Source organism: Ostrea edulis, chromosome 2 (assembly GCF_947568905.1).
Source record: "Ostrea edulis chromosome 2, xbOstEdul1.1, whole genome shotgun sequence".
Lineage (NCBI taxonomy): Eukaryota > Metazoa > Mollusca > Bivalvia > Ostreida > Ostreidae > Ostrea > Ostrea edulis.
In genome coordinates, this window is record NC_079165.1 from 90,576,999 (window position 1) to 90,602,245 (window position 25,247).

The window sequence follows — 25,247 nt, forward strand, 5'->3', positions numbered from 1 at the left end:
TGTCCGGGCTCGTACACAGTTGAGAAGTATTCAGCAAAAACTGAGGCGACACTTTCAGGTGTATTTCCTACTCTTTCGGCAAACTGTATTTCTGGATATAACTTTGTTTGGCGTGGTTTTTGTCGACGAATTAATTTCCAAAACAATCGAATGTCGATTCCTGCAGCGTTGTCGATATCTTCGTACGTTTTTCGAATAAAGTCCTGGGAGGCGCTTTCTTGACATCGTCGGAAATGGCGTTTTGCATGTTTATACTCAGCATACGATATGTGCTGCATACCCCGAGGTCTTCCTTCTTTTACCCATTTGACTCTAAGTTCCATTTCGTTCTTATGAGCTTCATTTACTGAGGTATTCCAATAAGGTTTGGTATGAGGATTATATGAACACATGGGAATAGTTAGTTTGGCACTTTTTATCACAGCGTTAACAATTTCTGTTGAATATGTATTTATATCATTTACAGACGACATGTTGTTCTCATCGAGCAGTATATGGTTTAAGTCTTTTTTCAGCTGATTACAGTACTTGATCTTTGTATCTGTGCATATTCTGTGCCACGCAGGCCATTTAGATGTGTTTGGTAATAATGTGTGTGGGTTTTCCAAAACTTCAACCTTAACTATTATAGGTAAGTGGTCTGAGGTGCTAGATATTATACCTTCTTCTATAATTGCATAATCTAAAATACGATTTTGTAGGGATTCACTAACAAATATATAATCTAACATGGTTTTACAGGGTACAAATGTATAAACATCTTGACATTGGTTTTTCTTACTACTAGTAACATCACAATACATGTTGTTTTTCCTGACAAAATCTGTAAGTTCAGCTGATTTATAAATATTTGTTCTGTCAGCATCTTTTTGTAGTATGCTTCCATTCATGTCACCAGCAAAAATTACATGACCATGATTTGAGTAATTAGTGAATAATCCGTTAAGTATATTCAACACTTCTCTATATTGATCAACATTGTTTTCAGAAGGTAAATACACACCAAAAACATATAATGGAACATGATTTGGAGTTTTTAAACAGATACCAACAACTCTGTTGGAGTTAGTGTAAACTGAAGATGTGTAAAATTCTAAGGAATTTTTGTATAATATTGCTACACCTCCTTTACCTATTTCATCATTTTTGTCCGATTTTTCAAATTTTGCTGCACTTATATAATTCTTATCAATACAACCAAAGAATTTAGAACATGATTCGGGTAACTTGTGTTCTGAGATTACAGCAATATCACAGTCAGATAAACGTAAAAGATTTGTCAAACATACACTAGAGGACATAATTCCTCTGACATTCCAATTCAAAATTGTAAGTAACATATATACATGTACTATAGTGATACACAACATTATGTATTGTCTAAGATTGTTCATTGTGAAGAGTATCTTTATAATCGTTTTGGCGACTTCGTTGTCTCTCATGTGCATTGATCCATGGACGGCATTTGACTCCGTGAGGCCAGAATGAACGCGCACATAATGTTTTACGATTTTCTTCGGGAACGTGGATTTTCGCAGACAAACAGTCCTGATTATATTTGGACTGGAATAAGGATAGATACGTCACACGGATATTACTGTCTCGTACATAGTTAATAATGCCATCCCGAGTAGTGTCACAGTCTATGCCCGTGAGGTAAAATTGAGCGTTTCTCCGTCTATGATGCGTTATTCCGAGAAATACGTCTCGTTTTTGATTTGGATCATGGGCTTGATTTAGACCAGATTGTTTTGCTACAAACGAGTCGGGCTTCCGGGAAATATGCACAGGGATGGGAATATTGTTTTTTGAGTGGCTACTGTCTGTCAGTGCTGGACAGGAACTACTAGTATCACTTAATTTTACACTTGACTGATGTTTTGGTGCATTATGATTTTCATCAGTAACTTCTTTCTGTACTTTGCATTTATCTGGACATTCTTGTGTGTTTCGCGTGGAATTCTCTGTTGTACCGTTATTTGGTGCCGAGCCTTGTGAATGATCACTGGACCGCGAAGTGCTTTCACTGATCCGAGACTGACTATCTGGGGCCCTCGGTGGGGTAACGACAGCAGCATATGACTTTGACATCTTTATATCAGACAATTGTTTCTGTAGACTTTGACAAAGTTTGGACAATCTAGATAATTCATTGCTGATTTTTTGAGATTTGGCTTGTTCCTCAGTAAAGTCAAGACCTTCAACACACTTCAGACGTGCCTTAGTGGTTTTACGAAAAGTTTCACATGATGTGGCATGGACTTCTATGTCACTTTTCATTTTATCAACTTCCGCAATTAATGAAGAATTTTTAGATTTGAGATCTGTTATAGTTTTTTGCATGTTTTTAATAATTTTGTCTGTGCCTGATGCGCTGACTTCAAGTTCATGCATACGTTCTACAAGTGTTTGCGTTATGTAGTGTTGATCTATGGTAAATGCGCTTGATATTTCAGAAATATCTTGTTTTTTGTCAAAAACATCTGATAGATGCGAATTGTCACCATTACAGAATATATAAAGAGCAAAACAGTCCTTTGCGTATCTTACTGAGCTTGGGTTGGCTTTAGTGTTTCTACGCTGTATGAGGTTTCCCTTAGGACACCCTTCAATGGTTTTAGCCCTGCTACAAAGAAATGTCCTATATTCTATTATAAGCTGTTCGTTACTGGACGTTAACTGCAACAGTTTTTCAATATACATTTCCTTTGGAAGATTTTGTAGAACATTGTCAAACGACTCAAAATCACATGTACAATTTGTCAGCACAGTATTGGGAAATGTCTCTTCAACCAAATTGTGCTCAGGTTGGTTTTCGCTCACTGGATTGTTTGTCAGAACATGGACTATTTCAGAGTTTTGTGGACTATATGCACATTGCATTGTATCTTCCTCGTTCAAAACACTATCTATAGTATTGCTAAGGTTACTTACAGAGTTTGTAGTGGAACACATATTCCGTAAATTCGTATAACTTTTCTCAGTCAATCCGTTACGTCCGCCATCATCGAACGCCATTTTTACTTAAATTAGCTATTTCAAATCAAACCGCCACCCATTTGCACCTTGTGCAACTTTTACAGACCATACCCTAGTCAGTTGTGACAAAATATGAAACGGTCATTCTGAAGAGCGACCCCAGACACCGACGCTCATAATTAATTCAAAATAATTATTTTCCCCATTTTTTCTCTCCCGAATTCTGAAACTACACTTAAATTATCTAGTTCAAATCAAACCGCCACCCATTTGCACCTTGTGCAACTTTTACAGACCATACCCTAGTCAGTTCTGAGAAAATATGAAACGGTCATTCTGAAGAGCGACCCCAGACACCGACGCTCATAGTTAATTCAAAATAATTATTTTCCCCATTTTTTCTCTCCTGAATTCTGAAACTACACTTAAATTAGCTATTTCAAATCAAACCGCCACCCATTTGCACCTTGTGCAACTTTTACAGAACATACCCTAGTCAGTTGTGATAAAATATGAAACGGTCATTCTGAAGAGCGACCCCAGACACCGACGCTCATAATTAATTCAAAATAATTATTTTCCCCATTTTTTCTCTCCCGAATTCTGAAACTACACATAAATTATCTAGTTCAAATCAAACCGCCACCCATTTGCACCTTGTGCAACTTTTACAGACCATACCCTAGTCAGTTGTGACAAAATATGAAGCTTGTTTTATTACAATATTTTAAAAAGAAGTTATAGTTTCATACAAATCTCTTGGTAGAAAGTTACATACACTTTCTCTTAATGAAAATATGAAATAAAATTAATCATTGACCATACACATTTTTAGAAAATTAGATTTTCTTATTTATACAAAGGGCAGACAACTCTTCTAAAAAGTCTTAAGTGCAAAAATGTCAGCTTCGAATCATTCACCAGTCATGTGAATTTCATCTGCTACACTTTCATCATTATTTGACAATAAACATTTATGTTGATCTAAATCCTTCAAAATTCTTCATTATCCTTTCATTATACATGGCATACCTTAATTCAAAATATAAAGAAGTCTACATATCTATGCAGTTGCGGATTTAGAGGGGGTGGGGTTGAGTCCCCTCCCCTAGGTCTTCTTATTTCTTTTAACCACAACCAAAGATATAAAGCATGTGGTGACTATAAATGAAAGGAAGAAGGAGCAAGAAATTCGGTCAATAATTTATTAAAATGTCCCATTTTAAATCTTTTTTTTTTCAACATTTTCCCGGGGGAGGAACAAAAATTTCTTTCGAACATGCATTGACATGCACCATATTAAATCATTCCTTTTGAAAGAACAAGAGCCACGAATACCCAAATATGGCCCTGTGATTTTGAGTAAAATAAAGTATCTTCATTCCAATATTTCATCATGGTATGAAATAGCTTAGACCTTCTTCTTTATCAATCCAGTGTGTTTTTCCGCGAAAATTCACGCATATAGAAATTATAACATGCAGAACCCATAACAGTTGTGTTATTTTTGTAAAAGCTGATAATTTCCAACAATATGCACCAAAAAATTGTATAACCCCCGGGCATCGATCCAATAAATCTTAATGAATTGTAAATCAGTATATGACATACTGCACAGAAGTTAAGAGTTTTTTTGGATCGAGGCCTGGGGGATAAGTGAATTTTTACTTTTTATGTTCTGCAAATAACCGGAATTTCACATTCCATGCACGGAATCCGAATACTTTTCCAAACTATAGGTTTAATACAAATCGTAATATTTAAAATTTTAGTTGGGGATTGTTCCATTGTCTTTTTACGAAACCAGTAATTATTCAAAGTTAATAAAATAGGATTATTTCAAACAATATTATTGAAATAAAACCGGATCCGCGCCATCGTCGGAATCGGGCTATGTACATCAATCGATTTTGCCCCCAAAATTTTAAATAGATTATATGCTCAATTTATGAACTTGAATATCTATGTAACCATGTTAGGGATAGTTACAAAAACCTTGCACTAGTTAACAGTTTTAGTTATTTGATCAACCAATTACGAAGCTATGTCCTCCAATCCACTCCAGATACAATCGAGATCCACCCATCGTCTGCGCCGCACCTTTTCGTTATACGTTATCACACTATATATATTTTAATTATCTGAAGGCCGTTGAATTTAATAAATATCTAGCTTCACATGTTTCATCTCCGTGCATTCAGTTTTCTTGGCACTGATGAGCATGTTGAAATCGCTGTCGCAGTACATATAAAGACTTAGGGGACCGAGGGGTGCCCAACTCGATAGGCTACTTTGATGCGAAGATATATTGGCCTATCCCGTATTGTTTAATGATTTCTAAAGTTATAGTATAATATATGGGTACCAGAAATTTTTTTAGGCGTACACATAACAATATAAAGAATAGACAGTAGGCTACAAGTCTCAGAGCTACAGATCTACAACATTCGTTCCGTTGTTTACGTGTTACAACCGATTTGGACATACGTTATCGGGTACCGTAATATTTCGACACACAGCTATTCCGGTCCATTGCATATTTCATCCGTCAGAAATCAATATATAGAAATACATACAAATATGAATACGAAAAATATATCTAGCAATATGGATCTTGTTTTGCTTTTAAATGAAATTCATTGACAAACAGAATTACATTTGATCTAATTAGCAAAAATACAAGGCAGTTAATAAAAAGGGATCATAATAATGAATAATTCGAAAATGAAAAAAAAAATAATGTAAAAAGAATGTTAACGAAAATAGTGTATATTTCATTGTTTCAATTATATTTATCATGAAAAATTCAGTCTTAACAGCAAATATTCAAAACCACAAATCTTAGAACAAAATAAAAAAGACAAATGGAAAAAAGAAGACGATATCATTAATACTGATTAAAGTAGAGGTGAATATATGAATCACACTCGTTCCTGAAGTAAAAGTTTATGTATTCATTTTTTAAATATATTATCCTACATAATTAAGTAAAATATTACTAAGCATTACAGAAGGAAGAACTGAACACATTATTAAACCACTGTCCTGCTTAGGAAGTGTCTGATAACGGAAAAAGGTTTCCCTCATGCATTTTATGTAAGATAAGAACTAAACCTAATGACAGGAAGAAATGTGAAAGTGTTAAGATAAGCAAATTTTATGGTGTTAACCCCTTGATTGATAAAATTCTTGTTTCTATTTATGTGAAAATAACATCCGCTTAATTTTGTTTGCACACTAACCAAATATATGCGAGGAGGGAGTTTGGTTCTATTATATGTAGCAGTATCAGAATAAGACTTTTTAATTAATTAATTCGTTTCATAGATGTTATGGAGTTAATGATAATAATTAAGGCATTTTGAAATACACACAGGTCTAGATATTATTGTAATAAATGATCCCGATAGTAAACTAATGAAATTAGATAAATGGAACATATTTTACGTGAACATTTTCTTAGCCTAATGTAAAATAAATTATATCCATATGGCTAAACTAAATGTTCATGTGTTATTCTGTACATGTACGGCTACTTTTGTAACAGTTTCCCTATCCCCCCCCACACACACACATCATAAACGTAACTCCCTATATAGCAAAACACAAATAAAAGTGTGAAACATAGGATTAAAATGTTTACTCACTGTCCAAAGTTGTACATGTAGCAAAGTGCGTCTGAAATAACGCCGCTGTCCGAAGCCTGGATATTACTGTTATTGGCGTGATTACATGTACATGCGGGATAATAATAACACCCCAACACCCCCCCAATAAATAATAAAAATAAAAATCCGCAAACTTATAAAAGATTGTTAAAAGAAGTGATCAATATGCAACATAAACTACATGAAATATTGAAACGCACACACATAGGTCAATAGATCTTATTCGTAAGTCAACGGTTGGATCCACCGTGTTTTCGTGTACATTTTAAGACACCCCCCCCCCCCCCCCCCCAAATATCGGTATGTGCAATAAATGGTTATACAGTTAAAATACTGGGATTGGGTTTATCTTCATGTCATACATAAATAACAAAGCTAAGTAAAGAGGTACTGAATTAATATTACTTTAAAACTGTTGAATGGTTTCATATATAAAATTTAAAAAAATATAAAGAGAGGGAAGGAGACAAACAGAGAGAGGAGAAAGAGATGTACAATTATACTATATAGGTGTGTGTTTTAATATAGAATTAACATAGACAGATTTAAATATTTACAATATCATAATTAAATTGCACTGAACAGTGTTTTTGTTTCACTTTTATACCTAGAGAACTTTCACGTAAAAGTACATGAAACGTTGTAAAATTGTGACGTTACGTTGCAAAATTGCGACGTCAATAACAATCTGGCCAAAACAATGGGTACTTTGAAGGTCAATAAGTAAAAAAAATGAAAAGATATCGGAAAAAGGATAACATATTTGAAAAATAGATATTCTTGGTTTCTGTCCCCGAGAATAATATCATGTTCTGACTAAGGGCCATTTTTGGCTATTCGTGGCTCTGGTTCTTTGCATAGTCAAAAATGCATTAAAATGTCCCATTTAAACCAACCTTCCCCTTTGGGCAAGAGAACATATCCTTAACCCTTGTTAAAATTTTGAATTAAGCGCATATTACATTTGTAATCTTTTGATCAATGTATTCATGAGAGTCGTGCGACAGTTTGTACCACGCACCGATGATATCATTTTAAGATTAACTTCCTTTTTCTGGTATATACGAGTCATATCTACAATATACATGTGTACAAATAACACAATTTCGCTGAATCCTAAAATACACTTGGTTTCTCCTAACTACTACTTTACTTGGCACCTCTGTGTTAGAACATATTTGAAATATTGTAAAATTGACGGTCAGAAAGTCATTATACAGATATATGAAAATAAATAAAATAAATAGTACACAAAGGTAAAATTTGAAAGCGCTAGCGTTAAAATTTTAACTTTGTGTACTGTCTATTTTATTTCTTTTAATATCGTATACTTTTAAAAAAAAAATGGATATATATATATATGCAAACTTTATATTTTCTATGAGATTTTGATAATAATTATAAAATTGTTATTCCTTTTATCATATTTATTGTAAAATATCATTTTGATTTTTAAAAAGAGAGATTTCTTATTTCGATGAAATAAGCTTGATGATCATTTGGTTTAGTATACTACATATTACATGTAATGATGACAGAATTATGGTTGGCTTCCTTTCACTCCAGATCATTGTCAAAGCAAGAAGTAAGTGAACTATCATATAATAATTGATATATAAACAAGTTAATGATTTTTCCTTTCTTATTATCTGATAATGAACATTTAATAATGAACTGAAGGTGCTAAATGTGGCAAAACAAACATCAATAATGATGACATGTATTACCTTGTACCTCCTATCCACTGTAAGAAATGTCTGGTGTCTGAACAACAGCTTTAGTGAGCATTTGGGTACCACCTGTTATTATTATCTTAAAAGTATATATGGGGTCTCATTTACTAAGTCATTTTTGTGACTTTTCTACATATTTTGTGACTTTCTGTCCAGTGACGTTTATCCTGTGACTTTTTGTCCGTATACCAAACATGAATCCTATTTTGACTAATTTCGTGAAACTGAAACGTGTCCTTTGTAAGCAATTATAGTTGGGGCATAAGTGAACAGATATACGTTGACCTTGAAAATAAATAAATAGATATTAGGTAAATAAAGACGAAAAAAGCCGCCAGACGTTAGTTTTGTTGTCTTATGGTTTTTATTGGGAATAAGAAGGATGGCACGATCCCTTATGCCTGCTGGTTCCTATACACGATCCTGCTATATGTACATGTATATAGAGTCTAGTTGGTTAAATTTTAACACAAAAAGAATTATCTCGTAATAGGAAAGTCTTCCACTTTTGTACAAAAACACCCAAAGTAAACCTCCAAGTTGTATACAGTAGATGTGTGGTTGTTCGCATATCGGAGATAATTTGAATTCAGATAATCAGAAAATATATTTGAAATAAAAGAGGGTGAGAGAAGAAACATACTATACAAAATAGATAAATAAATAATAAAACAATGTTGAATATGTGCCTACGTATTGTTCGTAAATTGGGCGAGTGGTATTTGTACTTATGATTACGAAGGTTGGTCACGGTAGAATAACCTGGTGTTATTTTATTTACAGGTAATTGTTTACACCTGCACGTTAATCCAAGTTTAAGGCGTCTAGCTGTGCCTTGTTCACACCTGTTGTCATGTGATTAAAATATAAAAGATGACTTAGGAATTGTTATGGAGATAACACTATTGTAAATATGCTTTGAATAAACAGCCATTGTTTTCAAGTTGTTTATTCGTTATTAGATATCTTAGACATAATTCAGAAATCTTATGCATTAAAATATCAATTTTGGAGTTGGATAATACAAGTTAATTTGTATCTTTCAAGTTATGATGTGCATACGAAACAGAAAACTGAGAAGGGGGTTTATTATTACTATGGATTTAAAACCAGTAGGACACCGCTTCGAGTTAAATACCACGCATGCGCAGAAGCCGGTGATCCGAGTCGTTCTTTTCCCTATATATTCTATTAAGAGCGACCCTGAGCACCAGTGACCGCCACCACGGTTACACCGGGACATATGTCCCGGGACATATGTCCCGCGATGTCCGATATTGATATTTGCCGATTTATCGTTATACGTTAGTTTTTCTTCAATTATCTTACTGAATGTGTTTTAAGATGATCACCAAGAGTCTTCATTGTGAATTTGGTGTGTGGAAATTGCCTAATTATTTAATAAATGGCTTTTATTTTTTCTTCAGGGTGTAAAGGTAGTCCCGAAGATTTTACGAAGAAAACGCATTTCCGGTTTTTGTTTTTGCCTTGTTAATAATTGAAATAAAACCTTTTCTGTGTTTTATGTTGCTTTTGCTGTTGTTTAGATATTGTTTCTTGTCCTGATAAAAGATTTACGAAATATTCAGCATGTTATATGAATGCTCGTCCTTCTTTTTATGGGACATCACTTCGGTGGTTGACTCGACACGAAGAGTGTAAAATTAAAACCGGAATAAGGTGACAGTTTCAACCCGTATTATGAATAGCTATAAAAGTGATTTGAAGGGTAATTTCTAGTAAGGAAAATTAATTACAACTGATATAAAGTACCATAAATTATAAGATTTGGTATCAATATATTTTGTTATGTTATTCATACAGTCACTTATTCTTTAACTGTTATAACTGAATAGTGCTATAGATTATGCCGGTTTCAATTTGTTATTTTAAATCTACAATCATGACATTCTGGGATATTTTATACCTGAATAAAATGAAATGAAATACATGTAAATATATATAAACTGCCCTCTCTATGGAATATCTACAGTTAATGTACATGTTGCATTTTCTAATGAACAGGGACGGGTCCAGGAATTGTGGTTACGGGGGGGGGGGGCATTTTATGAGGCAGGGGGTCTGGATTTTATAGGACTTGAAATATGTCTCCTATTTAGTCATCTGTACTATTTTCTGTCATTTTTAATAAGGTGAAATTAATAAAATGACGCAAATTTTAAGGGTTTTTGGAAAAAATTAAGTTCTCCCAATAAAGTAATTCAAGAAATCAAAAGATTTTGCCATTTAATTCTCCGGGAGTATATTGAAATTTTATCTTCAATGCCATTAAAAATGTCTATGATAGATAAGAAATTTTTTCATTTTTATTAATCAATACTTGGATTTACTAAGTGATGTGTGTTGCTATCAAGATTAATTATCGTCTCATGATTATTCAAACGCAGCTCGAAGTGCGCACATGATTTAACGATGAGAAGTAAATTACTTGCTCCTGTTTTACTTGAGTGGTTGACAAAGTTTTGCCACCACCCATTCTCCAAATCATCAAAATTACTTATGATATAGTTGCAGGCTTATGATTATAATGATGAGTCTTGAAATTGAATGCTCAAATTCTTTAAAGTGATTGGGTGGCAAATTACAAAATTAACATCTCACTGGTTTGTTTACATTGCCGAAATTAAAAATCTATATATTTCATTCTGAAAATAAAGCATCAGAAAAAAGTAAATCTATGATTCGGTGCAGATTTAGCAAAATATCAAATAAATAATATATATATTTCATTTTAAAAATAAAGTATCAGAAAAAAGTAAATATATGATTCGGTGCAGATTTAGCAGATTAATAAAATTATGGCTCTTTAGAGCTGGGCAACGTAATTTAATTAGACTTTACATGTTTAATTAATTTACGGCTAACAACCCCAATACCAATTTTATTGATCTTTCCACGATATTGTATATGAATTACAAATTACATTTAATTTAAACGTCTAACATTGCTTTTGAATAATAATGATAATAAAATGATAATAATAAATTAGTCTTTAGATGAATTCGGATTTAATGTTTCATATCAGTCCGATTCTCTCATTAGTATCTCATTTAACTGCGATGTCCCGAGAAAAAAAGGATATAAAACCCAGTTTAATGTTTTGATTAGTGAGATTATTTAAAATAACCAGATAAAATAGTCTATTATGATTATCAATAGGACACAATACTTAAAGATTATAAGTGCTTTGTACTTAAACGAGGCAAAAACAAAAACCGGAAATGCGTTTTCTTCGTAAAATCTTCGGGACTACCTTTACACCCTGAAGAAAAAATAAAAGCCATTTATTAAATAATTAGGCAATTTCCACACACCAAATTCACAATGAAGACTCTTGGTGATCGTCTTAAAACACACTCAGTAAGATAATTGAAGAAAAACTAACGTATAACGATAAATCGGCAAACGTCAATATCGGACATCGCGGGACATATGTCCCGGGACATATGTCCCGGACTACATTTACACCCACCCTAAAGTAGGTCCTATGTATTATTTGCACGTATCTTTCTTGTACTTCTGCTGAGCTTTCTACAACGAGGGAACAGTATATTCGGAATATCACACTTTAGAATCAGCGGCACGTGCATTATTATTGACTGACGCATTTTTGTTAAGTTAAAATAGGTTATTTAGTGGATCCCGTTATCACATGATAAATCACATGATCATATATTTTGTTTTATATATTCCTCACGTGAGTCAGATCAGAAGCTGACCCAACATTTAGTCAGGTAAAGTATGATTTGTATGTGTTTCTGTTATGGATATCTGCTTTTCATTATTTGATAGAATAGTCAGAATTTCTATGGTATAGGCCTAGTGTTAATATTGGTGTTTGACTGTTTGAAGGAAGATCGAAGAGGATCGAGGAGTGGGAGGGAACACAGATTGAGACAGTCGGGGGGTAGATGTAGGATATAATGCAAAAGTTTAAGCTTTCAATAAACATTTCTGTGATGCCTTTTAAAAATTGACAGACTACGTGAACACATACATATTTGATAAGTCTTATGCGTAGATGTATTTTGTAATTATTAGCACTAGTTATTTTACCGGTAAATAATCTTAGCCAGTAGGCCTTGCCTATACTTATATAGGCCTAAAAAAAATTTCTTTTATCGATCTAGAAAAAAGTCAAACAGGGTTTAATAGTCCGTAATGTGTATCAAAATACATATAAGAATGTTCTACCTTTGTGTTGTTTGTGCTGCATATGCACAATTATTTGCCCACATAGTTTACAAATTTATGCAAATTAAAACTGTGACCCAGATTTGGTACTGAAACTATGCAAACGATCGACACATAGTTTTTATGAATAAAGTAATTGATTCAATGCAATTGTTTGATCTAATTCATATACATGTAATGATGTAGAAGATATCCAAAATATTACTTGCATACCAAAGTTAATTTGAGAAGAAACTGCCTTTTATCAGCAATTTTGTGTGATTCGATACTGAAAAATAAATTTGAAACCTAGGGATCTATTTGTTTCCCATCTCCAAATCTGGTTCAGGATATCACCAGTACATCTCCAGCCTCTACTTGCTATTTGAGAAATAGACGATAAGAGATCTACTGGAGATCTACAAACAAGCAAATTATAGGATCACTCCTGTAGCACTCCACCCGACCAAACAAATATAGCCTAGGAAAATTGAATGGGCTGTTGAATTGCTCAATCTGCATTTTAACTTAATACTTTCGGTAAACTGGTAGATTTTAAAAAGTAGATAACCATAATTATTAAGAGAACCAAAAAAAAAAAAAAAAAAAGGAAATCCATTGTTGTGAGAAGTATGCACAAAGAAACATCAAACTGGTTCAATACCAGTAAAACAAATGTGACAGGTGACAGAAAATAACTCTATTACAACAATACTGTAAGAATTTGTTGGGATAAGAATTAGCCTGAGTGCCAACCACAGAATTTTTATACATGTATGGGTGAGAATAGTCAATTTGAAAAAAGAACATTGACACAAATAAGAATAGTAGTAAACAATATAGATCTATGAAGAATCCCTTGCATTTACTGTAAATTCCAATAACCATTGACCTTAAAGAAAAGACGAACAGTGAATTAATTTGCAACTTTATCAACAAAGTACAGGGAGTACTACTGTAAGTGAAACACTAGTAGGCATATTCACATGTGCCTTATGAACTCCAAAATCTTTTTCTTTTTTGCACCCCTTCCTAAGAATACCACACCTCCTCGACTGATATCAGAAGATACACTCTGTGACTCATTCAAAGACACTCTAAATGTTATATGGATATGTTGAATTGAAGACCCTCTCACACACAATTATTGTTGATGACAATGAACTCTCTTTGGTAACTGGGATCAGGAGCATGTTACCCAGACAACCATCAATGTTGATATGTTAGATAAGCATGATACCCTCGAGAACTAAGTCCGTTTTCGTAACCAAGAGTGGATGTACACATTTATTACATTGTATATATAGGGTTACATTATCTTCAGCTTACAAATCTGAATTAGTCCAGTGAAGATGTCTATCGGATGAAACACATGACTACCCAGAGATTCCAGTAACACATCATGTATATCATGCACCTAAGATGACACTTGTTACGTTGTATAAAATGATGAAGTAATGTTTCCACATTTTTAGGTATTAACATTTGAATTTTTTCAGAATGAAGGCAATTGTTCTTTTATTGGCTTGGGTATCTGTGACCTATGCCCTGGATAACGGACTAGGCCTGACCCCTCCAATGGGCTGGAACTCATGGGAACGTTTTAGATGTAACACAGATTGTGTGAATGACCCAGAAAACTGCATCGGGTAGGTGAACTGAGTATTGCAGAATTAGTTTTAAAATCGGCAGTGAATCCAAAATATTTTATTTAAGTAGGTATTTTCAGAATAATTTACATTCAAGTTGAATTATTCCTGGAAGAAAAAGGGCTGTGCATTTATCTTCAATGTTACTGTAAGGAAAATTACCCTGTAGTATATTAGTTTCTTGTCTGAAAAGATACCAAGTGAAAGTTCATTGTACCCAATTAAGATAACTTACACAGAAACCTGTACTTGAGAGTCCGATCTCTAAACAAAGTCCATACACAATGGTTCGTATTGATAATGAAGGAAATGTGACTTCAGTCAACAGAGCCTGAAACTAACTTTTTATGTCACCAGTCCAGTCAGACTGATGGGGTATAATTTCAACCAGTCCGCAGAAAAATTTACCAGTCCAACAGAGTTTTCCAGAAATAATTAAACATAATTTGGTAATGTTATTAAAATGAAATTTTACTCAATATGCCTTGGACAATATTGCAACACTTATGTGAGATTTATGTTTACTAATCAGGTTCGTCTGATATCTACAGAAGCATGCCAAATGTGTTTATAATATTTCATAACTATATTTTCCAAAATGATCCTTTAGAAAATTAACCAGTCCCATCGGACTGACTAAAACAAATGTATGTCAGTCCTCCAGACTTTTAACTAGACACAGACTGACGGGCATATGTTAATTTCGAGGCCTGGTCAAATATAAAGCTGTATATATATACATAAATCTACAGCTGTACTTAGATGAATATAAAGCTGTATATCATATGTGAAATACATGTAATATGAATCTGTAGGGAGGTAAATATAAAGCTGTATATAGTGTGTAAATATAAAGGTGTATATGTGTAAATTAATATGAAGCTGTATATATAATGTGTAAATATAAAGCTGTATATGTAAATATGAAGCTGTATATAGGTAAATATAAAGCTGTATATGTGTAAATATGAAGCTGTATATAGGTAAATATAATGCTGTATATGTAAATATGAAGCTGTATATAGGTAAATATAATGCTGTATATGTAAATATGAAGCTGTATATAGGTAAATATAATGCTGTATATGTAAATATGAAGCTGTATATAGGTAAATATAAAGCTGTATATGTGTAAATATGAAGCTGTATATAGGTAAATATAATGCTGTATATGTAAATATGAAGCTGTATATAGGTAAATATAAAGCTGTATATGTAAATATGAAGCTGTATATAGGTAAATATAAAGCTGTATATGTAAATATGATGTTGTACACAGGTAAATATAAAGCTGTTTATAATGTGTAAGTATGAAGTTGCATGTACACAATCTTCGCAAGCCAAGTGTCCGATTCGCTTACTCTCATCTATCTCATTGGTAGATGAGAGTAAGCTAATCGGACACTTGGCTTGCGAAGATGCATGTACACAGGTAAATATAAAGCTGTACATAGTTAAATAATAAGGTGTATATGTGTAAATATGAAGTTGTACACAGGAATATATAAAGCTGTATATATAGATAAATTTACAGCTGTAGATAGGTAAATATAAAGGTGAATAGAAAACTGGTACTTAGTTGATACAGAAATATATATGTAAATATAAAGCTTATATAATTACACAGCAGTATATATAGTTGTAAACATGAAGGTGATGACGGATTACAGAGAGAAGCTGTACATGCAGATGGCTGACAGAATGGCTGAAGATGGATACAAGGACGCTGGCTATCAGTACATTAATGTTGATGACTGCTGGATGGCCAAAGAGCGCGGACCTGACGGCAGACTGCAAGCTGACCCTGTGAGGTTCCCTAGTGGTATGAAGGCTCTAGGTGATTACGTAAGTATACAAACAGACACTACAAGGTCCTTAGTAACATTGAGGCTCTGTCTGATTCAATAAGTAGATATTGACTTAATGAGGTCTTTAGTGGCATCAAGTCTCTGACTAATTAGATAAATAGATAGATATGGACCTCATGGGGTTCCCTAGTGCATCAAGATTCAAACTTAAGTAGATACAGACTTTATGAGATTCCTGAGTGCATCAAGGTTCTGTCTGATTGTTTTAGTTTGTTTTTATTGTTTTACATGTAAAGCGCTTTTAAAAGGGTAATTGTCTTGATTAGAGAAAGTGATTTATAAATGTACAATAATTATAATAGTAAGTACACCCATTTGATATTAGATTCCTGGCGCTATATTTCTTTTGTTGAAGTTGTTGAATTAAAATATATTTCATTCTTGTATTATTTCAAATTGGTATAATGTTTTAGATTCACGGTAACCTACAACTTGGCTGCAAAATAGTTTTCTACCTTGTAGATCCACAGTAAAGGCTTGAAGTTCGGGATCTACGAGGATTTCGGGACTGAAACATGTGGGGGATTCCCAGGCAGTAAGTTCTTTATGGAGAGCGATGCCCAGACCTTTGCTGATTGGGGTGTAGACTTACTGAAACTAGATGGTTGCTATAGTAATATACAGGATATGACATCAGGTAAGTCTTTCCTATATTCCCTTCAACAAAAAGGGTTTCTTTGTCAAATGTTGATGTTGTGATCGGATATTTGCCCTCAATCTCAATTCTGTATGATTCTTTTTGAACGATGTGGAGAAAATCAGTTCAGTTTGAGAATTACGTGTATTTTCAGAGTTTAGCTTTTTTGGTTTAAATTTAGGTTATCCAATCATGGAGTTTTTCCTCAACAAAACAGGCCGACCTATTCTTTATTCCTGCAGCTGGCCAGCATACTTTGTAGCCAATAGTAAAATTGTAAGTACCTGTTGATATTTTCACTGTTTTTCTTTGTCATGTATTTTCCAGTAATATTTGATTGCAACCTTTACACTCCACAAACAAAGATTTTAAAAAGCAGGGCATCTCATTGTAAATTTGGAATTTGCAATTCAGTGGCCTTGACCTTTGAGAATCATGATCCCAAATCTTTATACAAGGTTGCGTTCCTTTAAGATTGATATATTTTTTTAAAAAATCAATAAGAAAAGTGGCTTACATTTTTTTATGACAAGTGAACAAAATTATTAAGGGCCTATTTTTGCTGTGGATAAATTTGAGCAATTTTTGTGGGTATACTGGCTTTTTATGAAGATCGGGGGGCATATTGTTTTTGTCCTGTCTGTCATTCTGTCTGAAACTTTAACCTTGCTAATAACTTTTGAACAGTAAATGATAGAGCTTTGATATTTCACATGAGTGTTCCTTGTGACAAGACCTTTCCGTTGGTATTAAACCTTTTGACCTTGACATTTAACTTACTTTTAATTTTTTTTTTTACATTGGTCATAACTTCTAAATGGTAAATATTAGAGCTTTCGTTTTATACATGAGCATTTCTTTTGACAAGATCTTTCTACTGGTACCAAGATATTTGCCCTTGTGACCTTGGCCATCTTTGGAATTGGCCATTATCAGGGGCATTTGTGTTTCACAAACACATCTTGTTGAAAAATATATTTCCCAAGAAAATATCCTATAAATTACTTAATAATTATACATTTGAACAAAGCAGTTGATTCACAAAATTTTGATACATGAAAATAAAATAGCCCAAATTTTAACACACCATCACAAGATTTTCAGAATTTTGGTACATGTATACCTCCACTATTTGTGTCTAGGTTTGGCAGTAGTGAGTACAATTTAGTATATACAACCATTCTCTTACCACTTTTAGCCAGATTATAAAGCTATTGCCAAGAGTTGTAACATCTGGAGAAACTTTGATGACATCCAGGACTCGTGGGAGAGCGTGGTCAGTATCGTCGGGTACTATGGCAAAAACAAAGGCAATTTCTCCGATGTTGCAGGACCAGGAAGCTTTAATGATCCAGATATGGTATGTTGTTGAGAACTCTATTGCTCAAAATAAGGGAATTTAGACAAATGAAAATATTACTTTGTTAACAGAAGGGCACACACAACAGAATACAAACTTAGCTCCAAGTCAAAGCATTATAAGGTCATAGGAGGCACAAACTCAGATGTACACAGTAACATCAGGAGGCACAAACTCAGATGTACACAATAACATCAGGAGGCACAAACTCAGATGTACACAGTAACATCAGGAGGCACAAACTCAGATGTACACAATAACATCAGGAGGCACAAACTCAGATGTACACAGTAACATCAGGAGGCACAAACTCAGATGTACACAGTAACATCAGGAGGCACAAACTCAGGTGTACACAGTAACATCAGGAGGCACAAACTCAGATGTACACAGTAACATCAGGAGGCACAAACTCAGATGTACACAATAACATCAGGAGGCACAAACTCAGATGTACACAGTAACATCAGGAGGCACAAACTCAGATGTACACAATAACATCAGGAGGCACAAACTCAGATGTACACAGTAACATCAGGAGGCACAAACTCAGATGTACACAATAACATCAGGAGGCACAAACTCAGGTGTACACAGTAATATCAGGAGGCACAAACTCAGATGTACACAATAACATCAGATTTATCTGCCTGTAGAAATTGCTGATGCTCACACACACTGTTGAACACTTGAACATCCTCTGTTCACACACACTGTTGAACACTTGAACATCCTCTGTTCACACACTTGAGTGTACTCTGTTCATACATTGCTGAACAGTTGAGTGTTGTGTTCACACACACTTCTGAACACTTGAATGTCCTCAGTTCTTACATATTGATCATCAGAGCTTACTCTGTGACACTCACTATGCTTGCTATGATTTTGCACTTTATCTAAAATTCAAAATATGAATGTCATGGAAAGACTTGATCTATGTGTTTCGTTTTTTATTTCACACATGTTATATACGATACTGATCTCACACATGTATATACGATACTGATCTCTGTGATTTTTCTTCACATACTCTATCTCTCTCAAATCTGAGAGCTTGTTGTTGTGTAAAATTCAGATTGGTTGATTTAAGTACGTTCCATTATATGAAGCCCAAGAATTGCCAAGTGTGCAATAAAGTCACTATAATACAATTATTTTGTTTGTATGATATCATTATTCAGTTGGATTTTCTTCATTTTTTTTTTCAATATTCAAATACTTGTAATTGAAAAATTTCAGCACAACTTTTGCAACTGAAAAGAGTGGGCAAATGCACAGGGGCTAAGTCCGTTTTGTGCCGGAACTCCCTGATACCATAAATATAGATACATGTACCATCTCTATTTATGGTATCACAGAGTTCGGACCCAAAACGGGCTTAGCCCCTTTAGGCATATGCATCAAGCAATGCCAAAGTGATTAATGTCAAATTGAAAGATTATATCATAATATTCAAACTGTTTTACATGTAATGTTTTTGCTCAATGTTTGGGCTCTGAAGAAAAAAATGACATTCAAATGCATTTATTTTAAAAAATCAGTTTTGTTCATAGTAAGGCATCAATGACATATTTAAAATGTTAAAATGGCAATTGAGAGTAATTTGCAGAAAATACACCCATTTCAGCTCTTTGTGTCTTAAACATTAAAAAAGCTACATTTTGATATTTCATCCATCCCCCTAATATATTTTGGCCTGTTAAACAATAGAGACCATACTTTACTGCTTGCAGCTGATTATTGGAAATTTTGGTCTAAGTCGAGAGCAGCAGCGATCACAAATGGCAATGTGGGCCATCATGGCAGCCCCTCTAATTATGTCTACTGACCTTCGGAAAATTGACCCTTACTCAAAGGCCCTCCTACAACACAAGGAGGTCATCGCCATTAATCAGGATCGATTAGGAAAGCCAGGGGCTCTCTTGGTGGATGTGAGTATTTGTTCAGGACCAATCGGTTATTACATTGTAGTAGAGCAAGTAAAAAAAATGGTAGAACTGTGGTCCTACTTGAAAAAAGCAAAAAGTACCGTGACAAGTAATATACTATTACAGGACAAATAGAGAACTTGAAGTGAAAGGATAAAATTTACAAAGTTATGGGCAGTTTAATTAGTTTTTACTACAGATTACAGGTACAATGTTAGGAGCAGTTTAATTAGTTTGTACTACAGATTAATGGTACAAAGTTATGGGGCAGCTTAATTAGATTTTACTACAGATTAAAGGTACAAAGTTAGGAGCAGTTTAATTAGTTTTTACTACAGATTAATGGACTGACTGATGGACAGTAAAGCTAAATTCAATATTCCTATGCTTTCACTCCTTTGGAGAAATAGAAACTCATAAGTTTTCAACAAATGATTTGTTTTGGACCATTGTTAACATTAAAACATATCAACACACAAGATTTAAAAAAAAAATTCTGTGAGATATATGTAATTATCTAACTAAATGAATTGTGTTTGGCAGATGAACATGATCCAGTTTTGGATTAGACCGGTGACACCAGAGGGCAGTGTTGCTTTCGCAGTTCTATACACAGGCTCTGCAGGAACACCAGAAAAGGTGAGAACCATAACAATATTGTAACAAAATAACTTTACCATGTTTTGAATTTTATAATTAATGTTTTGAATTTTATAATCCAAATATGGCACAAGTATGGTAGCTCAGTTGCTAGTGCTCACAAAAATTATACTTCATTGTTCCTACCCCAAAGCACAGTAAAGTTGAAAAGTATAATGGTGTTTGTTAAAACCTCACAGGATGATCACAAGCATTTAATTAAGTAGGTTTTGGTCATGTGTCACAATAGACAATGACACAGTGCAGAAATAAATCAGAGAACTGGGTTAAAAATGTCCTTATGTGTCCCAAAATATCTGTACAACCCTCATGATATTCCAGTCTCAAAATTATTATGGGTATATAAATAAAACAAGGCAGATTATTTGAATTTCTAATCCCTGAAGTAATGGTGTGGAGAATACTATAAATAGCTCTGTGCTGGAATCATAGTTTTTAACACACATATACTAGACTGGTAGTTTACAAGACAAGCACTTTTTCAATGACTGCTGAAGTATTTATTGAATGATTAAATCTTGATGTAATTGTACTTCCTGTTAATCTTGATGTAGTTGTTCTTCCTGTTAATCGTGATGTAGTTGTACTTCCTGTTAATTTTGATGTAGTTGTTCTTCCTGTTAATCGTGATGTAGTTGTACTTCCTGTTAATCTTGATGTAGTTGTACTTCCTGTTAATTGTTATGTAATTGTACTTCCTGTTAATTGTGATGTAGTTGTACTTCCTGTTGATTGCAATGAAGTTGTACATATGTACTTCCTGTTAATCATGATGCCTTCCTCTTGTATACTACAGTTGAGTGTGCAGTGTCAGAGCTTGGGGATGGTAGGACCCGGGGCTTACAATGTCACAGAGGTGTTTGACGGACACTTCATAGGAATGTTTAAACCAACCAGCAACATCAACATCACTGTCAATCCGTCCGGAGTGTTCTTTGCAAAAGCTGTATATTTAGGAGATCAGAAGTGATGTACAAAAGATGTGTATTTAGGGGATCGGAAGTGATGTACAAAAGATGTGTATTTAGGGGATCGGAAGTGATGTGCAAAAGCTGTATTTAGGGGATCGGAAGTGATGTACAGCCTGTGAATATATAGTATAGCAACATCGCCAGTTTGTTTATTTTGTAAATTACTCAGGTTTTTACAACTTTGAAAATTACCAGTTCTTTAACAATTAAGTCATGCATTCCAAAACTACCCTTTCTAGCTACTCAGTGTCTTCATTAACACAATAATTAGTATATGCATTGTATTCCTGTTACTGCTTATGTTTTGTTCAGTTTCATTGAGTAATAATTTAATTCACGCTTTTTAATGTCTAATAAATTATAATCTACTGGGAAGAAATCTATACAAATGCTTCAATACAAGAGTGTTGTAGATCATAATGTATAGAAAATCTAAGTTTTTTTTTTATCGATAACTGCATGGGGTATCCCTATTATGTTTTATTATGAAAATATTGTTTGATTTAAAAGAAAACCATCATGAAATATCTGAGTATGGAAATTCATTAATGAGTTCACTTATTGAAGTTTGAGATTTTTTGTGTTTTGTATGTTTAATTTTATTATGAATACTAAATGTGCAGATAAGTTCCAAATGTTTGGAATTATTAATATATTGTTTAATATCCTGTTAAGATGATTCTATTTATTTAATGCTTAATTTGAAAAAAAAACAACCTTTCATTGGAATCGGTTTCATACAATGAATTAAGGACTCCTAATCCTAATGCAGAGTACATCAGAAATAGGGAAGAGGTTTTTTTTTTTTTTTGCAGTTTGAGTCACTCACACTTGGTAGTGGGTTTTTACATGCCTAAATGGGTAGGATAATGACAGAGTATCTTAGCTTGTTAAGAGTGGTTTCAATCCATATCAAAAACTTTTACACTTTAGTCATCTAATCTGAATTTTCATAAACAAACAGGCATGAATACCCTGTCTCTAGTTTGGTTATTGTATCATATGTCAGGCACGAGTTTACTGCCAAAACACATTTTCAGTTAGTGCATATTGGTATGGTGTTAAAGTATAGCTTTGGGTGGAAAATATTTAATTGTAGCTAAATCTACAGAAGTCAACAATCGGTAGTTAAAAGAATGTACATTATGATTTACATTGTTAAACATCGTCATTGTAAGATTTTATTGATAACTATGTTGATGATGTAATTTTGAAATCTTTTACATGATCAATCAAAACAAATTCTATTACTGGAAAGCTTTGTATTACGATATTCAATGATACAAATGTGATGCATTTACAAGGTTGCTGAAGCCTTTGATGTAGAAGACTTCTGGCACGCGTCAAGAGGTGTCTACTTTTGGGCTCAGCTGGCCTTCGATCTGATTTTGATACGAAGACTACAAATAAACAGTGGGGTTTTTATCATACATGTATATGAACTAAATATGATGCTCTTCTACTTAATTTTTTTTATATTTCTAATGAAGTTAAGTTTTTCACCCAGTTAATTCATAATTACGATCTCTGTGTTTACATTCAGCTGCATGGATCTGTTTTATTGTGTGAATGTTAGTCTCCCAAGTCACACACGTACTCTTTGCATTTTTTGCATGTGCATGGAAGGGGTCACCCCATTATGAACAGTGGTACTCAGATTTTAGTGAAGGAGGGCTGATTTTTCTTCTCTGTGGCCATGTAATTTCCCCTTTCCCGTCAAGTTTTTTGTCAGTTCATATTGTTTTTAATCTGTGATGACATATAATACAGTTGGGTGTTTTTCTTGCAGTAATGTGATAATTATGATTAAATATTAGTGGGATCCTACATGTTTGGATGAATGTATTTTTTGCCCATGTTTGAATTCTATGTCAGGAAAATGATATACATGTATTTTGAAATATTAAACCTATAGAAATCTGTGTTAAATGTTGGTTCTCCCATTATCCACGGATGATAAAATTCCATTATGATAAACCCTTTGCTGTTGAAAAAAATCCTGAAGTGCTTTAAAAAGGGATCGATTCACTATTTTCCCCAAAATTTTGTTTTTCACTTTTAATGATCAAAATCTACTGTTTAATGTGTTTAAAAGATTTCACATAAAAATTAAGGTTATACCTTATCATGGGAACTCATTTTAGGTAGTTTATTATTTGTTTTGTAAACAAAGATTGCGGTATGTTATTGTTTAAGAAGTTTTAAAAAGAAATGGGTATCGGTCTAAGTTTATTATATCTTTCACATTTCAAGCATTCTTTGGGTAATATGCGTCATCTAAAAGTTAAAAATTAAAATGCTATAATATTACATAATTAATATTTCATTGGTTTGTTTCTATGCATAAAAAGTTGAGTCTTTATTTACATAACACAGATTTAAACTGCTTTAATTTTCGCATTGAGAAGGTAAAAATTTTGGCTGTCAACATTAAATGAGTTATATTTTTAATGTTTTAAAATCAAAAATATTTTTTCAAAAATCAGAACAAGTCCCTTTAATTAAAGGAACTGCATGGTTCACGTTTTTCGAGAGAAATAATTTGGGCCGTCTGAATGCAAGGATAAGAGCAATATTTTAGCTTTGATTCTTTATTATGTAAACACACAGAGTCCAGAATCCTACAAAGAAAATTTATTTTAAAAATAATTTGTCAAACTGCCATAAACAGTGATTGGGGGGAGGGGGCATTTGCTGTCACTCAACTTTACATGTATACAGTGTTGATTTCTGTAAAGCAATCAGACTTTTGACTAATTCATGAAAAAGATGGAAACGAGTACTGATTGCAGCCAAAAACGCATAACTTCTCAGTTGAGACCTCCCAACTCTTGTGCAAGTCTATAGAGAAGTCTCTCGACTCTTTGATTTACTTCAGCAGGGAGAAAATCGGGGAGCCTAGTGCAGTTCAGTATTTTCGGGGTCTTTGTGTTTTGTATACATGCATATTTGTACCATTATTTGATCATAATACATTGGGCTCTAATAAAATAAACAGACATGAGCTATTTCGACTGAATTGTATCCACCATGTCCGTGTGTGGCAATGTACGGCCATGGTCTTGGGTAGCAAGGTATAGTTTCGCATGATAGAACTGATCAACTTTCTTAAAAAGTGGAAGTGCCCCATGTTTGAAGTGATATTAGATGTGTAAAAATAATTTTAGGATGCATGTCAAGTGTAACCGAGTGCTTCAGGATTCCTAGCAATAGAGAAGGGTGTAAATATGAAACCAAGACATAATTATTGGTCAGTTGCTGAAGAAATTCAGATGAAAACGTACATGGTCAAGAAAAAGGTCTTTAGCTGAGAGGGAAGGTGGATGGTAGATTTTTAAAAGAAGGACAGAGAGTGTCTAAATATCCTTGCATAGTACTCCAATGGGGTTTAGCCCAAATGAGAGAAAGCCAAAGTGGGAAAAGGGCACCTGCTCAGAGCATGTTTTGTGCACCAGCACCAGCATGTATAAATTACATGTAATTTAGGGTTGATTTATTAACTACAACTATGAAATACAAGTATTGGCATAATGGGGAAATCTGATTTTTTCATTAGTTTCATAACCTGAATTTGATGTGTATACCCCCCCCCCCCTAATA

The 25,247-nt window shown here is 33.6% G+C and overlaps 1 protein-coding gene across 3 annotated transcripts; it reads left to right on the forward strand.

Annotated features, from left to right (window-relative positions):
• The first annotated feature begins 499 nt into the window (after positions 1-499).
• LOC125682476 (alpha-N-acetylgalactosaminidase-like) lies at positions 500-23,570 on the forward strand. 3 transcript variants are annotated; one of them, XM_056155407.1, is made up of 10 exons: positions 500-631; positions 8,186-12,135; positions 14,074-14,223; positions 15,894-16,068; positions 16,554-16,728; positions 16,910-17,004; positions 17,927-18,088; positions 19,822-20,019; positions 20,560-20,655; positions 21,473-23,570. In XM_056155407.1, exons 3-10 carry the CDS (start codon positions 14,075-14,077, stop codon positions 21,644-21,646), a joined length of 1,224 nt encoding a protein of 407 aa, XP_056011382.1. In that variant the 5' UTR covers positions 500-631; positions 8,186-12,135; position 14,074; the 3' UTR covers positions 21,647-23,570. The 3 variants fall into 3 exon arrangements, with proteins under 3 accessions (XP_056011382.1, XP_056011383.1, XP_056011384.1); XM_056155408.1 differs by having other exon boundaries at positions 536-631; positions 8,186-8,232; XM_056155409.1 differs by lacking the exons at positions 500-631; positions 8,186-12,135 and adding an exon at positions 12,150-12,314.
• The last annotated feature ends 1,677 nt before the right edge of the window (positions 23,571-25,247 follow it).

Coding starts and splice junctions, on each gene's coding strand:
- LOC125682476 (XM_056155407.1), top strand. CDS start 14,075: ATGAAGGCAATTGTTCTTTTATTGGCTTGGGTATCTGTGACCTATGCC. Junction 14,224..15,893: donor GACCCAGAAAACTGCATCGG/GTAGGTGAACTG, acceptor GACGGATTACAG/AGAGAAGCTGTACATGCAGA. Junction 18,089..19,821: donor GCTTTAATGATCCAGATATG/GTATGTTGTTGA, acceptor TACTGCTTGCAG/CTGATTATTGGAAATTTTGG.